General features: G+C 41.7%; 4 protein-coding genes across 4 annotated transcripts; all 4 read right to left on the bottom strand.

The window, feature by feature from the left end:
- Positions 1-1,398: 1,398 nt before the first annotated feature.
- On the bottom strand, positions 1,399-3,313 carry BCR41DRAFT_388552 (hypothetical protein). The gene is made up of 3 exons (XM_022028015.1): positions 2,017-3,313; positions 1,795-1,902; positions 1,399-1,703 (listed from the first exon to the last, which is right to left on the bottom strand). The coding sequence occupies exons 1-3, from the start codon at positions 3,129-3,131 to the stop codon at positions 1,634-1,636; spliced, it is 1,293 nt and encodes a 430-aa protein (XP_021878630.1). The 5' UTR covers positions 3,132-3,313; the 3' UTR covers positions 1,399-1,633.
- A 4,121-nt stretch (positions 3,314-7,434) lies between these two features.
- Positions 7,435-9,028, bottom strand: BCR41DRAFT_339741 (hypothetical protein). The gene is made up of 4 exons (XM_022022173.1): positions 8,731-9,028; positions 8,450-8,601; positions 8,011-8,290; positions 7,435-7,919 (listed from the first exon to the last, which is right to left on the bottom strand). Exons 1-4 carry the CDS (start codon positions 8,865-8,867, stop codon positions 7,571-7,573), a joined length of 918 nt encoding a protein of 305 aa, XP_021878629.1. The 5' UTR covers positions 8,868-9,028; the 3' UTR covers positions 7,435-7,570.
- A 110-nt stretch (positions 9,029-9,138) lies between these two features.
- On the bottom strand, positions 9,139-10,449 carry BCR41DRAFT_359127 (ribosomal protein L6, alpha-beta domain-containing protein). The gene has a single exon (XM_022025178.1). The coding sequence runs from the start codon at positions 10,102-10,104 to the stop codon at positions 9,532-9,534; it is 573 nt and encodes a 190-aa protein (XP_021878628.1). The 5' UTR covers positions 10,105-10,449; the 3' UTR covers positions 9,139-9,531.
- Positions 10,450-14,047: 3,598 nt separating this feature from the next.
- Positions 14,048-15,134, bottom strand: BCR41DRAFT_309852 (kinase-like domain-containing protein; the record flags this gene model as incomplete). Its single annotated transcript, XM_022020967.1, has 2 exons — positions 14,048-14,239; positions 14,472-15,134. Coding segments are annotated over 2 exons (855 nt in total), but the record flags the coding sequence as incomplete, so codon positions are not given.
- Positions 15,135-15,512: the final 378 nt, after the last annotated feature.

Here is a 15,512-nt window from a genome sequence, read left to right as displayed (position 1 = left end):
CCAGGAACAAAAGCATTCTAGTTTGCGAACATAATACACTTTCTTTTGCTTATAAAGATAAGACTAAAAATACATGTTGTTGCGTGTGCTGTACATTTCTCTCTCTTTCTTTTTTTCTTTCCCCATACGAGTGAAATGAAGATCGATGATTAGTAGGGCTTAGTGGTGCTTTCGGTCACCATTGCCACTCATTATGTTGATTGGCTTGAAAAGATCAATAAAGATCAGATCATGCGGAAAAGATCTGTAATGTCAGGAATGAAAGGGGATGAAGGACACATGCAATGAGAGAAGCGCTGAGAAATATCAATCGAGGTTCATTTTGTTTCTCATTGCATTCCTAAAACTTCAAGCTGTCCTCGCCAAAAAGCCGTAAACTAATATTTTTTAATATACTCGCTTTCAATTGAATTCTGAGGAAATATTTATTTCAATGCCCGTTTCATTTGGTCGCGATCCCTTATATTTTTTTGAATACTCTCGAGTTTATTGACAGTCAATTGGCTTGCAAGTTCGTCACGTCAATTACCGTTTTTAGATTAAAAATATATGACTCTTCCTAAACACGGGTTCAAAGATGCTTCTTCAAACCAAAAAGCTGGGCAACCTTCCATTGCTGCCGATTCAAGCCCGTGCTTGCCAAACAAGCAGCCTGCAGGGCTACAGAAGGGGCCTGATGAAGTTACTCGCATTAAAGCGACCAATACACATAACGAATACGTTATGATAGCGTATATCTTTAAAGCTATAACCAAGGAGGTACCACAAGCGGTCCAAGAGCGGTATATGCAAACGTCGGATAGAGGGGTAACAGCGAGTAGGGCATAGAACTAGATAGAGTAATGAATCAAGAGCAAGCAGAAGCCGTTACTCTAGAGCCTGATATAGAGGCCACCCAAGATATCAGGACCGTATTTGATTTAGTGGAGAACAGTGAGCCTGAGGAGGAGCGTATCGTTGACAACAGAAAACGCGAGATCGAAAAAAAATTAAGATTTTGAGTTTTGAAAAATAGATGAGTTTACAACTTTTTGACGAGATGTCTTCAGTAAACGAAGCAACCCTGTTAGGATCGGGCTCGTCAGCCCTATCACCAGCAACAATGGTATCTAAACGTCCAACTGTACCCCGTACTCATGGTTCACCCAATATACAATTGGCTGCTCTGCGACTCCATCATCCTTCAACAAGACCTTGGTGGATGGCCATGAGCGACTTGACTTAGCATATTTTCAATGATGTCAATTATTTGCATACCAATGGCTCATTTGGCAGTGACATTGCTGCTGCACTTGTACACAAAATCGGAATCAACTCTAACCTTGAGCTCGACCCCGAGCTTAAACACATCAAACTCATTCCCTAACCTATCTTTCTCGGGGGTTCGTCAGACTAAATCACGGTTCAGAGAAGCCTCTCCCTAAAAAGGAGTGAAAAAGTGGCCGTTCTTTTTTTATTATATCATATTGTTTCCTGCATCTAAAAAAGAAGACTTTTTAATTCATTCTTTCATTTTATCGTTCACTCGTTTCCCATGAAGTTGTATTATTGGAAAAAAGGATTTACACCAACAGCACAAAATGAAAAAAAGGCTATTGTGGCCCCGAGCCATTGGTGTTCGTGGCCATATATTCTAATGAGGATTGCCTTTCAGAGGAGGGCTGATATCATTGAAATCGATCATTTTGTGCACCAAGAGATTTCTAGGGCGGAATGACGTGTTAATAAAGAGGGCTGTTTGATAACGATTCATTGCAAATTCACACTAAACAAAACAAAAAAAAAAAAAATTACCTCGCACTAAATGACTTGAGAAGCGCTTCGCAGTGAGAGAGATAATTTCCAGGAATCACGTCGGTGTCTAAGCTTGAGATCATGGACTGATCCAGCACCTCAGAATCACTGAAAAAAAAAAAACATGCACACACATAAGAAAATTATTACATGATTCCATGTACAGATAGGTCAACTGAAAAGGACGAAGAAAAAAAGGAAAAAAAGAAAAAAAATAATTACCTCTCATGATCTTCCTCATCTACTTCAACAACGTCAATAACAAGTGTCCAATCCTTGATTATGGGCTCCCGTATTGATGACGATGGTGATGACGCCCCTGCTGCTGATACTGATATTGAAGCGTTTAAAATAGCAGTTGGCAGCGTTGCATCGTCATTTCTGTGGGATTTGAGATCATCTTCGATATCATTTCCTCTTGCAGTGGCTGTCAGTGATGCTGCTGGCGCTAATGTTATCCCTGCTTGCCCCATCAAACTTCTTTCAGACGTCTTTCGTGCCATCTTTGTACTCGACATTGTCATTGAAGATTGATTAGAAGAAGCTCCATAAGAGTCTGTCCTGTAAAGTGCAGCAGCAGCAGCAGCAGCTAAAGGAGAGCCGTTGTTAGTATTATTTATACTACTTGTAGTATCTGTCATTGCAAACACCTGTGTATGGGCGATATTATTATGGCTACCCTCACTCCCAGTATCTGTGTTTCCCGCTGATGGGATTACCCCCAAGGAGTTCAATGATGCCGAGGAAGCTGATGTAGCAGCATTAGTAGTAGTTGTCATCACTGTTGTCGTAGCATTGGTCAGAGTTGTTTGGAGCGGCACCAGTTTTATGTCCATGATCTGTAAATGGGTCATAAAGGATTCCACATTGCTGATAGTACCCGATTTGGGGTCAAGATCCAAGGTGATAGAACGCGATTTTGGGATGGATTCCAGGATATCACTCTCAAGAGGATCGTCCTCGAAAATATAATGCACTTGCGGGTGGATGGCTCGAGTCTGAATCACGGATGATAATGATGATATCGGATTAGAGTCAGTAGAAGGGTCTGTAGCCTTAACTGTTGCTGGTGCAGTGGATGATGATATGGAGGATGTGGGCGCAGCTTCAATTCCTAATCCAGGACTTGCTCTGGCGTCAGTTGTCGAAGCGGAGCGAAGTACTGGTCGGCTATCCATCAATGAGTGTGATGAGGAAGATCTGCCAGTAGCCGTCATGGTTGCTGATGTCAATGGTGCGGAGGTGGCGGCAGCAGCATTGAGGGCTACAATATCGCTTGTAGAGTAAGGTTTGTGTGCCTTGAGCAGGACAAACGGAAGCGTTGGTACTGCAGTCATATTAGAATGAATCAAAAAAATAAAAAAAAAATAAAAAAAGCGGTGTAGCGCTTCAGATGTATCCTTGTTTTGCACTCGAGTGTTATTCCTGCTATTCTTGGTTGATTTTGAATCGGCAATGAGTTGTGAAGCAAATGTGAGTGTTGAATGCTGATGGAGAGTTGAGTGCTACTTGATTACATCAGCTGACGCGAGTTTTTTTTTTTTTTTTTTTTTTTTTTTTGTTCATGCTATGCTCAACCAGGCTTGTTCCATATTTGTTGCTTGTTGCACAAGAGAAGGACTACATGTATGCCAAAATTCTTCGCTCTGAGTGATCTAAGCTGGAAGCGAAGCAGCAGCGATTTTTGAGAACAAGCACGTGCTGGTTAATTTTTTCAGCATGCTGGTTCGTTTTTCCAGCATGCTGGTTCAATTTTCCAGCATGCTGGTTCGATATTTCAGCATGCTGGTTCGATATTTCAGCATGCTGGTTCGATATTTCAGCATGCTGGTTCGATATTTCAGCATACTTGTTAAAATTTATTAAAATTTTTAACTTGCTTAACCAAGTGCTCCTCCATGCACTGCTACCTCAGACATCATTCGCATTTATTTTAGAATCTCGAGCATCAATAAAAGCTTGATTACTCACAGCTACAGAATGGATAATCCTCATTCAAACATTTGTCAGTTTTGTATATGCACATGCCTAAAAAAAGATGTCAGCCATAGTCACCCTTCATTGCCTCTTCACAAAAAAACAAAAATGGCGTGCTAACTGCAGCTGGTGGAACAGAAAGGTTTTCATGCTATACAAAACCAAACACCAATTGAATGCTACAACGTTGCCTTTATCTTCTTTATCTTCTTAATCTTCTTTATCTTCTTTCCATTGTTACCCGTTTTACTTTCACACAAAATCTTTAAGAAATAATGGCAAATCATACACATGATCCTCTTCACCAGGATGAGAATGGAGAACAGGGGTATGAGGATGAGGATGAAGATGAGGATGAGTATGAGGATGGACACGAGGAGGGGAATGAGTATCAGGAGGAGCACACCAGTGACGAGGACGAGGACGAGGACGAGGAAGAGACCCTTATACCTCGCCGAAATCAAATCGAACGAAGAATGCAACTCCAGAAAGTCTTCCAGCAAATAGAATCGATTCTCCCCAAACTAGTGATGCAGCCTACAATGGCGAATCGTTCGAGACGCAAGATATGCCGTGTGATGAGCTTGAGGTACTAGACTCCTATCTTGGTGCGAACCCAATCTCGTCTTCATCCCAGACGATGAGACCCATGGTAAGCATTGGTCGCGAAAAGAGGAGGTTCATCAAAACTTCTTCTCCTCCCGGTGGATTTGCGCAATCGGTTCATCATGCCAGACCAAGGACGTTTGGACGTTCTCAATCATCAACAGCTTTGCCTACATCACGTTATAATCATACGCTACTTGCTGCACAGCAACCCCCACTGTCATCTCTCCGTTCATCCAACAGCTTCTCCCAATATCGGGAGTCAAAACCAGGCCCATCTTCAGTCTCCTCGATTTCTACATTGAGCTCCACGCAGCAGCGCAATATTAACTTTACGCGTTCAAGATCTATTAATCTTCCCTCTTTTGACTTTACACGTGCCATTGATGCTGAAGCATTGGCCAACCGGCGGAGAGAGCTGAGGGATAGTCATTTTGCATCAAACGGATGGTATGATTTGTACGAGTTACTGGATTTTGGTACCATTCCTACGCCAGAACAATGCTCTGACGCCCCTCCCTCTCAAAAAGCATTAGCCCTGATTCCAAATCAAAAATCCTTTCGCAAAAACAGCGTGATTGGTCATTTTTTCAAATCAAGCAAGGAAGAATTCCAGTGTCTGGTCCTGAAAGATGGAGTAATCTGTGGTACTACGGAGTGGATATTCAAGATCTGTTCACTTAACTCAGTGCCATGGCGATTTATATAGTGCCCTCCAAGAATTTCGCAATTGTCAGAGCAGGGTTAAAGGTATCATGCTGCCACCTGATCCGGAAGAAGTTGACGTGGCTCCACCAAGAAAGGCAAAATTCGACATCGCACGAGATGAGATTGTTAATGAGAGCCTCAAGAAGCCGCTCCCTCATGAACAAGAAGCATTCGAGGATACGCTTTTACTGCAGTTAATTCGACGATCTTCAGATCAATCATTGAAATGACCAATCCTTATTTCAATATCCCTACCACAATGGCTATGCAAGACAGGATGGATCGACGAGTTCGAGAGATGAGACGCGAAATCAAAGAGTACATTACCTATTATAAGCTTTACGCTGCCGTCACGACAGATTGCTGGACAAGCGTCGATCACAGGAAGTTCTTGGGGACTACAATGCATTTTTTCACGCCAAATTTCGAGCCAGTATCTATTGCAATAGGGATGGAACAAGTCTATGGGGTGCAAACATCCCAAAATACTCACCGGAAGTTTGGTAAGTGAAATGCTGATACATCTGCCCCTTATCTTTATATTTTCATAAGTATTGCAACGTTCTTAACGTTCTTAACGTTTTTTTTTTTTTTTTTTTTTTTTTGTGGTCTTTTGATTCATTTACCAGCTGAGGCTATTGATAGCATGGATATGAGCGAAAGACTCATTTGCGCAACAACAGACCAAGGTGCTAATATAAAAAAAGCGATAGCTCTCTACCAAGAAGATCACAAGGGGGTGCACTGGTTGGCATGCGCCTCACATAAGATCCAGCTTTGCATCAATAGTCTTTGGAGCTATGCGAGCCCGCTAAGAAATTATTGGACAAGTGCCAGTTTTTTTCAGAGGCAATGCCGCGGCGATGTCTATCTTAGTGGAAGAACAGGAAGGCAAGGGTGCCAAGTTGCTGTCGAGGAACATTACAAGATGGAACTCCCAGTACAAGATGGCAAATAGAGTGCTACTTTACTCTCAAGCAATTTCTCGCACCTACCATCGCATGGAATCCTCCGAAAAAAGGGAGATAAGGTTGAAAGCAAAGGAATTAGAGCCAAACCTACTCGATCGTGATGAGGTCAAAGCTCTCCGTGAAATCATTCATATGATGACAGATGCAGTCAAATTCACTGAATGGGTGGGCAGTACCGACCATCCAAAACTGTCACAAATGTATGTGAAGTTGAAAGAGTTGCTACCGGACTCTCGCACATACGACACCGAGACGGCACAGGAGCTCTGGAGAAACCTTAACAGGCTTATCAATACGATGTGGGCCGTGGATGACATTCCCGATGTTATGCTCATATCGCTATTCCTGAACCCGGTGACCTTGAGTATCATTAAAGACATAATGACAACCAATGGTGACTCTCTCAGGAAGAAAGCTCTAGAGGTGACCAGAGATGCAGCAAAAAAGTTTGCCGCCACCCAAGATGGAGCATGTTGGGATCAACTTCCTCTTTTGGAACAAGAATATTACCATTCGATAGTTAGTGTCGATATGGTATATTATGATGCGTCTATTTCAAGAACGCCGATGATGGACATCGCGCGTTTTGCTTTTACTCCTGAGCTTTACTGGAAGGAGCAAAAGGACAAGGGATTAAGAGGAATGGATTATATTGCTCCATTTGCACGAGCATACCTTTCTGTCCAGGCTACTTCCAATGATTCTGAAAGGTTATTCAGCAGAGCCGGATGGATCCTGTCTGCACGCAGAAACCGAATGACCAATCAAAACTTCCGTAACATCATATTTTATCATAGCTTTGTCTCTGCCCTGAAAAAATTACAGAGTTGTAGCAGTAGCAGCTAACTTTTTTATTAAAATAAAGGACTTCTATGGCAACGCTTAATTTCTAAAACAGATGCCAAACTATGGCTGACATCTTTTTTTAGGCATGTGCATATACAAAACTGACAAATGTTTGAATGAGGATTATCCATTCTGTAGCTGTGAGTAATCAAGCTTTTATTGATGCTCGAGATTCTAAAATAAATGCGAATGATGTCTGAGGTAGCAGTGCATGGAGGAGCACTTGGTTAAGCAAGTTAAAAATTTTAATAAATTTTAACAAGTATGCTGAAATATCGAACCAGCATGCTGGAAAAACGAACCAGCATGCTGGAAAATTGAACCAGCATGCTGAAAAATTGAACCAGCATGCTGAAAAAATTAACCAGCACGTGCTTGTTCTCAAAAATCGCTGCTGCTTCGCTTCCAGCTTAGATCAATTTATCGCTCTCTCTCTTTGTTCCGTATCCTTATCCTTGTGCGCAAAGCAATGGTTATAGTATAAAACTCTGCACCAAATTGTAACTTTTTTTTTTTTTTTTTTTTTTTCTTTGCCTTAGTAGGAAGTGCAATGCTGAAATGTTTATATGAAGAAAAAAAAAATAGTGGTGATAATAATAATGGGAAGATGCGGATAAGTTGTGTTTCTAAGATGAATAATAAAATAAAACAAAAAAAATGCTAATGTCCTATGAATCAACCTTTTTCACTTTCTTTTCCTTCTTTTCCTTCTTCTCTTTCTTCTCTTTCTTCTCCTTCTTCTCCTTCTCCTCACTCTCGCCTTCCTTGTTCTTCTTCTTCTTCTCCTTCTTTTCCTTCTTTATCCTCTTGAGATCTGTCTCTTGGGCTGTAGATTCTTCGTCCTCCGGTGCTGATCTTTTCTTTTGTACAGGATCTGACAAGGCCCCTTTAGCCTTCCCTGAAAATGAAATAGCAGAAGAAGTCGAAGGTTTGATCATCATGGATGGACGACGCATTGTTACAGGTACACCCATCAAAGATCCCGTTACTGCCAGCATATCGTTCGTCCTGACCAAGCTAGACAATTTTATCAACAAAAGAAAAAAAAAGAAGCTATTAGCATTGAACTCTTAATTTTTTAGACAAAAAAGAAGTATGAGAAACTTACTCTGCAACTTCAAATTCAATAACACCATCGTGTCCAATGCTCTCGCCTGTGCTCTTCAAGACCCATTCTCCGTTCAATAGTCCAGTAGCAGAAGCTAAAGAATCCTCGCCTTGGTTTGCATCCTCTCCTTGCGGCTGCTGTTTGATATGGTGGTTGTAACTGCTGTTGGGATTAAATTCATATTTATCCTTGGGAATAAACTCGGAAGGGATCGAGGCATTAAATGTGCCATAAAGTACCAGACCGATATGATCAGGTGATTGCAGATTAATTGTTCCGTCTTGATGGAAAAAGGGACATGAAAAAAAAAAAAAAGAAAAAAAAAGAAAAAGTGAGAAAAAGGTATCTGCGAATGTCAATTGTTTATCCTTTTTCTTCCTGTCTTTTCTTTTCTTTTCTTTTTTTTTTTTTTTTTTTTTTTTTTAAACAAAAGACGTACGAAGGATACTCCCTTTGATAGGTTTCCAAACCAAAAGCTTAACCGAGATCCAGAAGTGACAGTAAGGTGAATCATACATAATTTTTCCTGCTGATTGTAGTAGCTCCAGATCTGAATGTGCTAGCACAACGCCATCTACCTGAGGCATATATCTAATAGAGTGGAGGATGATGCCATTGATCACGGACATTTTTTTTAAAAAAAACTTGAAGCTTTTTATATACACATATATCCTCATGATCTGCAGTATCGTACGCTGAATATGGCTACTCGAACAATACCTCATAAGAAATCCATTCAATTGTTCCTGAATACCCTCGATCGGCTTGGTAGCAAAGCATGGGGGCAAATGGATATATATTTTTGTCGAGACTTTAACAAAAGGTCCCGTGTTGGTGTTGGCTAAAGACTTGGACATCCTGGCTTTCCTTTGTAGTATTTTCTCTTACAGTGTCTTATTTTTCTCCTCCAGGTTGAAGTTTTATCCTTCCGCGTATTAGGTGATGAGGAAAAACAATGTAAAGCGCAACTGTAAGAATAATGAAGCTTCAAGGAAAGTCGATGTCTTATAAAATGAAGGTCAGAGGCTTTGGCAGGGTATATAAAAAAAATAATAATAATAACACTATGTGGCTTACTAACAGCACATTTGTTTATGATTCAGAAAGCTTTTTTTATTGTTGTAAATAGACTAAATTAACATCGATCCTACCTCTCGTTAATAGCATGATTAAAATAAAGACTATCGTCAACAGACCTTGATAACATGTTGATTCTTCTCTCCCTGTTGAATGATTATGGTCTTAAATTACAGTAGCCGTCATTATCTTCACTTTCTTCAATTTTGAATGATACTTAAAATTTTCAATGCCTCTATGGCCATCAACTTTTATATACATCCCAGCACATTCATTTCGCAGATTGCCTTAGCGGAGGGAAGCAAGGCCGCTAGACTGTGCGATTTATTATCATTATCCATTGAGATCCGAATTATTATTATTTTTTTTTTTCGAAAAAATGTGTTGGATTCTTCACTCCAGATTTTTAATGAGGGATAAAAAAGAAAAAGAGAAACCTCCTTTTTATTCGTCATCAGCCTTGATGGCACCCTTTTGGGAGACGTAGATACCATCCAAGAACTTACGGATATCCTTGTTTCTGACGGTGGTGGCCTGCTGGATGTTGGCAGCAGACTGAGAAACGTTGTCAACATCGTTGCCCTGCAAGGTGATCTCATCCTTCTGATCCTTGGAGTGGAAAATGGTAACGCCATCCAACATGGGAACCTTCAAGATGATCTTTTGACCAACGAAGTTACGGATTTCAACCGACTTTTGGTCATCAGCAATAATGACGTTGATGGGGAAATGGGCATAGACGAAACGCATCTTGTACTCGTAACCCTTGGTAACACCAACGATCATGTTATGGATCAATGAACGGATGGTGCGGAGGCAAGCAACGTGCTTGCGCTTGCCGTGCCAGACAACAAGGCGGATGCGGGCGGTATCCAACTTGACAATGTCCATCTCAGCGTGACGGAAGTTCTTGGTGATAGTACCGCGAGGACCGGTGACGGTCACAATGCGGGACTTGATCTGGACCTCGACATTAGCGGGGACGGGGAGAATCTCTTCCTTGTAGATATCCTTCATTGTGTCCTAGAAATTTATTTCAGTCAAAAAACAGACAAAGTGTTAACTAGAGGTTCATAGACAATGATAGCCATTTAATGTATCCGTTGCCCCAGTAGAGTTTCTCTTGATCCGCGCATATTGTCGATATAAGAAACCATTGGTGTAAATCCAGACAGTAGCTCTGTTTGAATAAACCGATTCAGAAATGAAAAGAAAAAAAGGAAGCAAGATCAAGCTAAAGTAATCTTCACTTTGAATGCCTTCTTGGTAGCTCGTTCCATTAAATCATAAATATGAGCAATCAATATTCCCGACATTGGTTTTTTTTCGGTTGAATGCAATGAAGCACACAAATGATGTTCCTGAGAAAGAAAAAAAAAAAAAAAAAAAAAAAAAAAAAAAAAAAAAAAACTTCCTAAAAGACATCATGAATTGTGGTCCCAATAGCCTCCACTATGATCCATGTAACTGTAACCGTGCTGATGATAGTCCATAGACATGAATGGATTGATGGATCGATAGAATGATGAATATATCCAATTGACATCCAAGGAGGTACTATAATTTCAGAAATTGCACGCACCGAAAATTGAGAGTGTGTAAGAGGAGGAACTAATCTCTTCTGCGCGAAAGCACAGGTTAAAATACAAATTTTTCAGATTGTGGCTTAAGGTTGCTCATATCACATGATTGAACATCCCTTCACACTGCGTCCTCAAAATTTTATTAGATAATCGGTTGGAAAGGGCAGTAAACACGTTCACAATTGCAAATGTCTCTTTGGGCCCTAATCTTAGCAGCGAGCATAACAGTGTCTTACATTAGAATGAATAATCGTCATTTTACTACTAACATCCAAGGACACGAGGATACTGTTACTATATTGACGTCTCTGAAGACTAAAGGATACTCCCAGTAGATCAATTATTATCTTATGATACAATACTGTCAAGAGCATTTAAAAAGTTACCTTCAGTTGGTAAATGACACACGAAACTTAAGAAATATCAACAGTTCTAGGATCCTGGGCTCAAAGTGTTTGAACTTTAGCAGACGAAATGAAGTTGACACTAAGGCTCTGACTATCCCTCGAAGGTTATCAGGAAGTGTCTTGTAGAAATAACCAATACTACCGGTACAGAAATGTTCGCCTTTGACGCGAAAACATCCAGAAGACGTCCTCTCTCTGGCAGACTTCTGGCTATTGCTACTTTAAGCATCCTTAACAAAAGTTTTTCTAAAATTTCAAGGGGGCACAAAGTTTTTCTACGCTTTTTTTTATAAATTTATTTTATTTTCATTTTTATATTATTCATTATTGTCATTATCATTCATTATATTATTCATTATATTACATGCAGCGAAGCAAAAGAAAAGATAAATACACAACGAGCTCAAAAAAAGAGAGGAACAAAGAAACAAAGAGATTGCTATAATACAAGAAGCATTAAAGAATGATGGCGATACAAGGACGCAAAGCAAGCTATCAATGGACGATAAATCAAAATCACGGCAAAACTAAGAAAGAAAAAGAATAGAAAAAAAAGGATGCAAACGAAGAGACACCATGAAGTGATTAATGGTGAAAGGATGATGATGACATAATAGGAGAGTAGGCTGAGCCGTTGACTTCGCTCTTGCGCCGACTCCGCTCTTGCAGTCCTTTCTGTTCCTTAAGCTTCATCATCATTTCCCACTGCTGTAAGTGCTGTAGTCGCATCAGCTCGAGTTCTTGGCGCTGTTTCTCTCTCAAGATTTTAAGATCTTCATCCAGTATCTCATCATCATCTGACATCTCTGGGCAGCTCGAGTAATTTGATCCATTCATGTATCCAGCCCCACTATTCACACGATCTGGTGGCTGAACTTTGTTACTCCAAAGCTCAATGCTCTTCTTGGCTTCGCTTGTCAACATGGGCTCTTGGAAGGGTTGCGTAGCATACTTTTGTTGCGGGTGGAGGGCATATTGATGAGGATGTAAAGAGTCATGATGGGGCCATTCTGTTGAAGAAGGCACCCGTTGGTCATAATGGATCGTATGCGGTAAAATAGAGGGCACTTGAAGTTCGTTTGAATTTAGGCCCAAATGTCCTGGATCCGACATGCTAGCCTGGACAGAGGTATTTGTGTGAATGGGCGGGCTATTCAAATTCAGCAATGACATATTTTGCGGTGGCGAGTCCCGAGAAGGAGCAGGGGAAATCTCAGGACTAATGCTAGCTGAAGGCGTAGAGGCAGTAGGAGCAGCAGCACCCAAATGTTGTTGATCCAGGCTTCCTTGCAATCTAACAGATGCTCCAACGGCTGTCTCCGATGTGCCTGTATAGGAAGGCATTATAGGCGCTGAAGTGAGCGCTGGAGACGTAAGGATGACGGATGCATCCACAGAAGGTGATCGACGATGATAGTTGATTGACGAACTTGACACGCCATGGCGATAAGGAGAGGTATATCCAACATCCTCAAAATCATCAAACTTCTTTTTGTCTGCACTTCCTGCTTCAAAATCCCGTAAGGTTTGTTTCGTTAAAGCACCGTTTGTGAGCGTAGCCTTAGTTTCTACTGGCCGAGCTGTCGGGGACTTTTGTTCCAAGGTAGAGTCATCTTGAGGTCTTGACACTCTAGAAGATCCATCACTCTCGATCGCATTGGGGGATAAAGATCGATGAAAGTTACCCACAGAGTGCTGTACAGCCTCAGAATAAGTAGCCTGATGAGATTTATCCGTCAGTCCCTGCACAGCCTGATCGGGCGATCCAATAGATTTGTTACATGGAGCATGAAGATTATTGAGTGGAGGAAAAGTCGACTCAGTAATGACGGGAGGTTGCTGAGGAGGGTGAGGAGGAACTGTTCCGTAGCCCTGATCTGACTCGATGGGAGACTCAACATCATTCCAGGTATTCATGGAGTCGGAACCCACGGATGAGTAATGATCGTACTGAGATTCCGTAGGCGAGGAACCGTATTGCTGTAGATCATAAAGAGAAGGGCTTTTCATCGGACGATGATGGCCGTTTTTACGGCTGTTCGATGTAGATCGATTGGTATGATCAACGCCATGATGATGATTGGAGGACGCGCGTCCACGATGGTCGGTTACGGCTTTTGATGCTCTATGCAATTCCCTAGCAGCACGAGCACGTTCTTTTCTGGCCAAGACAACGCTGTCAATCAAATCCTGAATCTTTGCTGTTGCTTCTTCACGATCATCACCAGACAAGATTTGCTCGCGAATCATTTCAGCCACGACCTCCTCGACCGTGTCCACGTTCAAGTCAAAGGGAAACTTGATCTCATGCGTGCCAGCTGCCATGGTCACATCCCGAGGACCAGCCACGGGGCATGTGCAAATCATCTTGAGATTTAGTTGTTCTCCATTTTCTTCACCGTACTGCACCACTTGAATCGAGCATGTCTTGGAGTTTGCATGCGAGTGCAGTGTAGGGGGCTCCATATCCAATTTCGCGTGCTCCTGCTGAGGTATTGCAGCTTTATTTTCTTGAGAATGTTGTTGTTGTTGCTGCTGCTGTTGTTGTTGCTGCTGCTGCTGTTGTGTCAGCTGCTGGTGTTGTTGAAGAAGACTAGATACAGATTGCTCAGAGGATGTGGGTGTTTGTGGTACGAGATTAGAACGGATATGATAGGTCTTATTATCAGCATCAACGGTCGTAGTGGTAGTGAAGGCTGTAGTAGGTATAGTGATGGGTTGAGGGCCTGCTGCTGCTGCCTTTTCAGGTAAAGGAGTCGCTTTGGGCAACATGACTGGCAATGTATTTTGTAATGCAAAAGATGATGAAGGCGAGGCTGCAGTTGATAGGGAGGATGTTCCAGCCAAGGCTGATGCGGAGGCCGGACTATGACCATCTGGTGTATCCATACCATCGTGGAGGCTTCGGTTAGGATAATTAAGAAGTCCTGTGGATGAGCCGCAAAGAGAAGGTACTGCAGCGCAGGGCTTCAAAAAATCCGAGTCAAGTAGTTCCTGGGCAGACGGACGAGTACGATCATCATGATCCAGACAACGGTTAATGAACTCACGAGTTTCTTCATCTTGGACATGATCCAGCGACTGCGGCTTGATGCCTTTGGTGACCTTGCGATAAATTTGAGCCTGGTTTGTGCACTCGGAGTACGGATATTCCTTTGTGACCTATTAGTGCAGTGCAGACAAAAACCGCAGCACAATAGCAAAATAGACCATGAGCAGAGAAAGAATGATTAACATTCAACTCTGTGATCCTTACACAAGCGTATTTCCTTTGCTTTTCCTGTTTTTTTTTTTTTTTTTTTTTTTTTTTGGAACATATTGGCCAATTTGTCATCCGAGTCAAAAAAGAAAAAAAAAAAAAAAAAAAAAAAAATGCACTTGCCATTTCAAGAACACACATGCCAAAGGCATAAATGTCAACTTTCTCGTCATACTTTTCATCATAGAGCTCTGGCGCCATAAATTCAGGAGTACCCAGGACAGAGGAGACATGGGTTCGATGGCGCACGACTGCAAGTCCAAGGTCTCCGATTTTAAGCTGTCCGTTGTTGCCATTGATGAAAATATTATCGCATTTAAGATCTCGATGAATGATGGGAGGATCATGGGTGTGAAGATAGACAAGGCCCTGAAGGATTTGACGACACCATGACTTGAGGACTTTAGGCTTTAATGGACCTTTAAGTGTCTTTTTGAGATACTGCTTCAGTGTTCCAGAAGACATGAGCTCGGTTACAAAAACAACGCGCTCTCCACCGTTTGGAGCCTTGGTAGACCAGGAGGCTAGAAAATTGATAATGTGCTCGTTACGGATGGACTCTAAAATCTCAATCTCGGAGAGAATCTTTTGAGCTTCCTTCTTTGTAAGATGGTCGATACGAAGCTGATTCCAGGCCACTTCAACGCCCTCCTCCTGATCGAAGGCTTTATAGACGTGTTTGTAAGCACCTTCGCCCAAGATTTCATTTAAGCGCTGAAATCTTCCTGTGGGATCAGTCTCAAGAGGAGTATCTCCGTCAGCCTCGTTGGTCTGATCGCCTTGTTGTGAGCCACCCATATTGCCCTGATAAATGTACGTAGGTGCGAATGATAAGATGGATGCAGTAGGAGTAGAGCGGTGCAGTCACAGGACGTGTGATGATTATAGGCAAGTGAGGGAGTTAGAGAGTGTGTGCGTAAATGTATGTATATGTGTATTTGTGTATGTACGGATGAATGTGTATATGTATGTGAATGTTTTATGTAGTGGGTTATGATGTGAAATTGGGGAATGAGTGCCAAGAAGATCGAGATCCAATTGACAACAAAGATATTTGGTTGTTAAAAAGAATAGGAAAGCAAGAACTCGAAGAATATTACAGAATCACCGACATGATGCTGTGTCGGGTGATTAGAAGAGAGAAAAAAAAGAAAAAAAAAAAAATGGAGGGAAAGG

The sequence above is a fragment of the Lobosporangium transversale genome (assembly GCF_002105155.1).
Source record: "Lobosporangium transversale strain NRRL 3116 chromosome Unknown BCR41scaffold_36, whole genome shotgun sequence".
Classification (NCBI taxonomy): domain Eukaryota; kingdom Fungi; phylum Mortierellomycota; class Mortierellomycetes; order Mortierellales; family Mortierellaceae; genus Lobosporangium; species Lobosporangium transversale.
Note: the sequence above shows the minus strand (reverse complement) of the source record. Positions and strands in the feature narration are given on the sequence as shown.

Bases quoted from the DNA above. Each gene is read 5' to 3' on its own strand.
- BCR41DRAFT_359127 (XM_022025178.1), bottom strand. From the start codon at position 10,104: ATGAAGGATATCTACAAGGAAGAGATTCTCCCCGTCCCCGCTAATGTC.
- BCR41DRAFT_388552 (XM_022028015.1), bottom strand. From the start codon at position 3,131: ATGACTGCAGTACCAACGCTTCCGTTTGTCCTGCTCAAGGCACACAAA. The intron at 1,903-2,016 runs GTAATTATTTTT...TTTTTTTTTCAG, and splicing joins GATGAGGAAGATCATGAGAG to TGATTCTGAGGTGCTGGATC. The intron at 1,704-1,794 runs GTAATTTTTTTT...ATTCCGCCCTAG, and splicing joins CTCAAGTCATTTAGTGCGAG to AAATCTCTTGGTGCACAAAA.
- BCR41DRAFT_339741 (XM_022022173.1), bottom strand. From the start codon at position 8,867: ATGTCCAAGTCTTTAGCCAACACCAACACGGGACCTTTTGTTAAAGTC. The intron at 8,602-8,730 runs GTATTGTTCGAG...CCACTCTATTAG, and splicing joins TTGAATGGATTTCTTATGAG to ATATATGCCTCAGGTAGATG. The intron at 8,291-8,449 runs GTACGTCTTTTG...TTTTCCATCAAG, and splicing joins TATCAAAGGGAGTATCCTTC to ACGGAACAATTAATCTGCAA.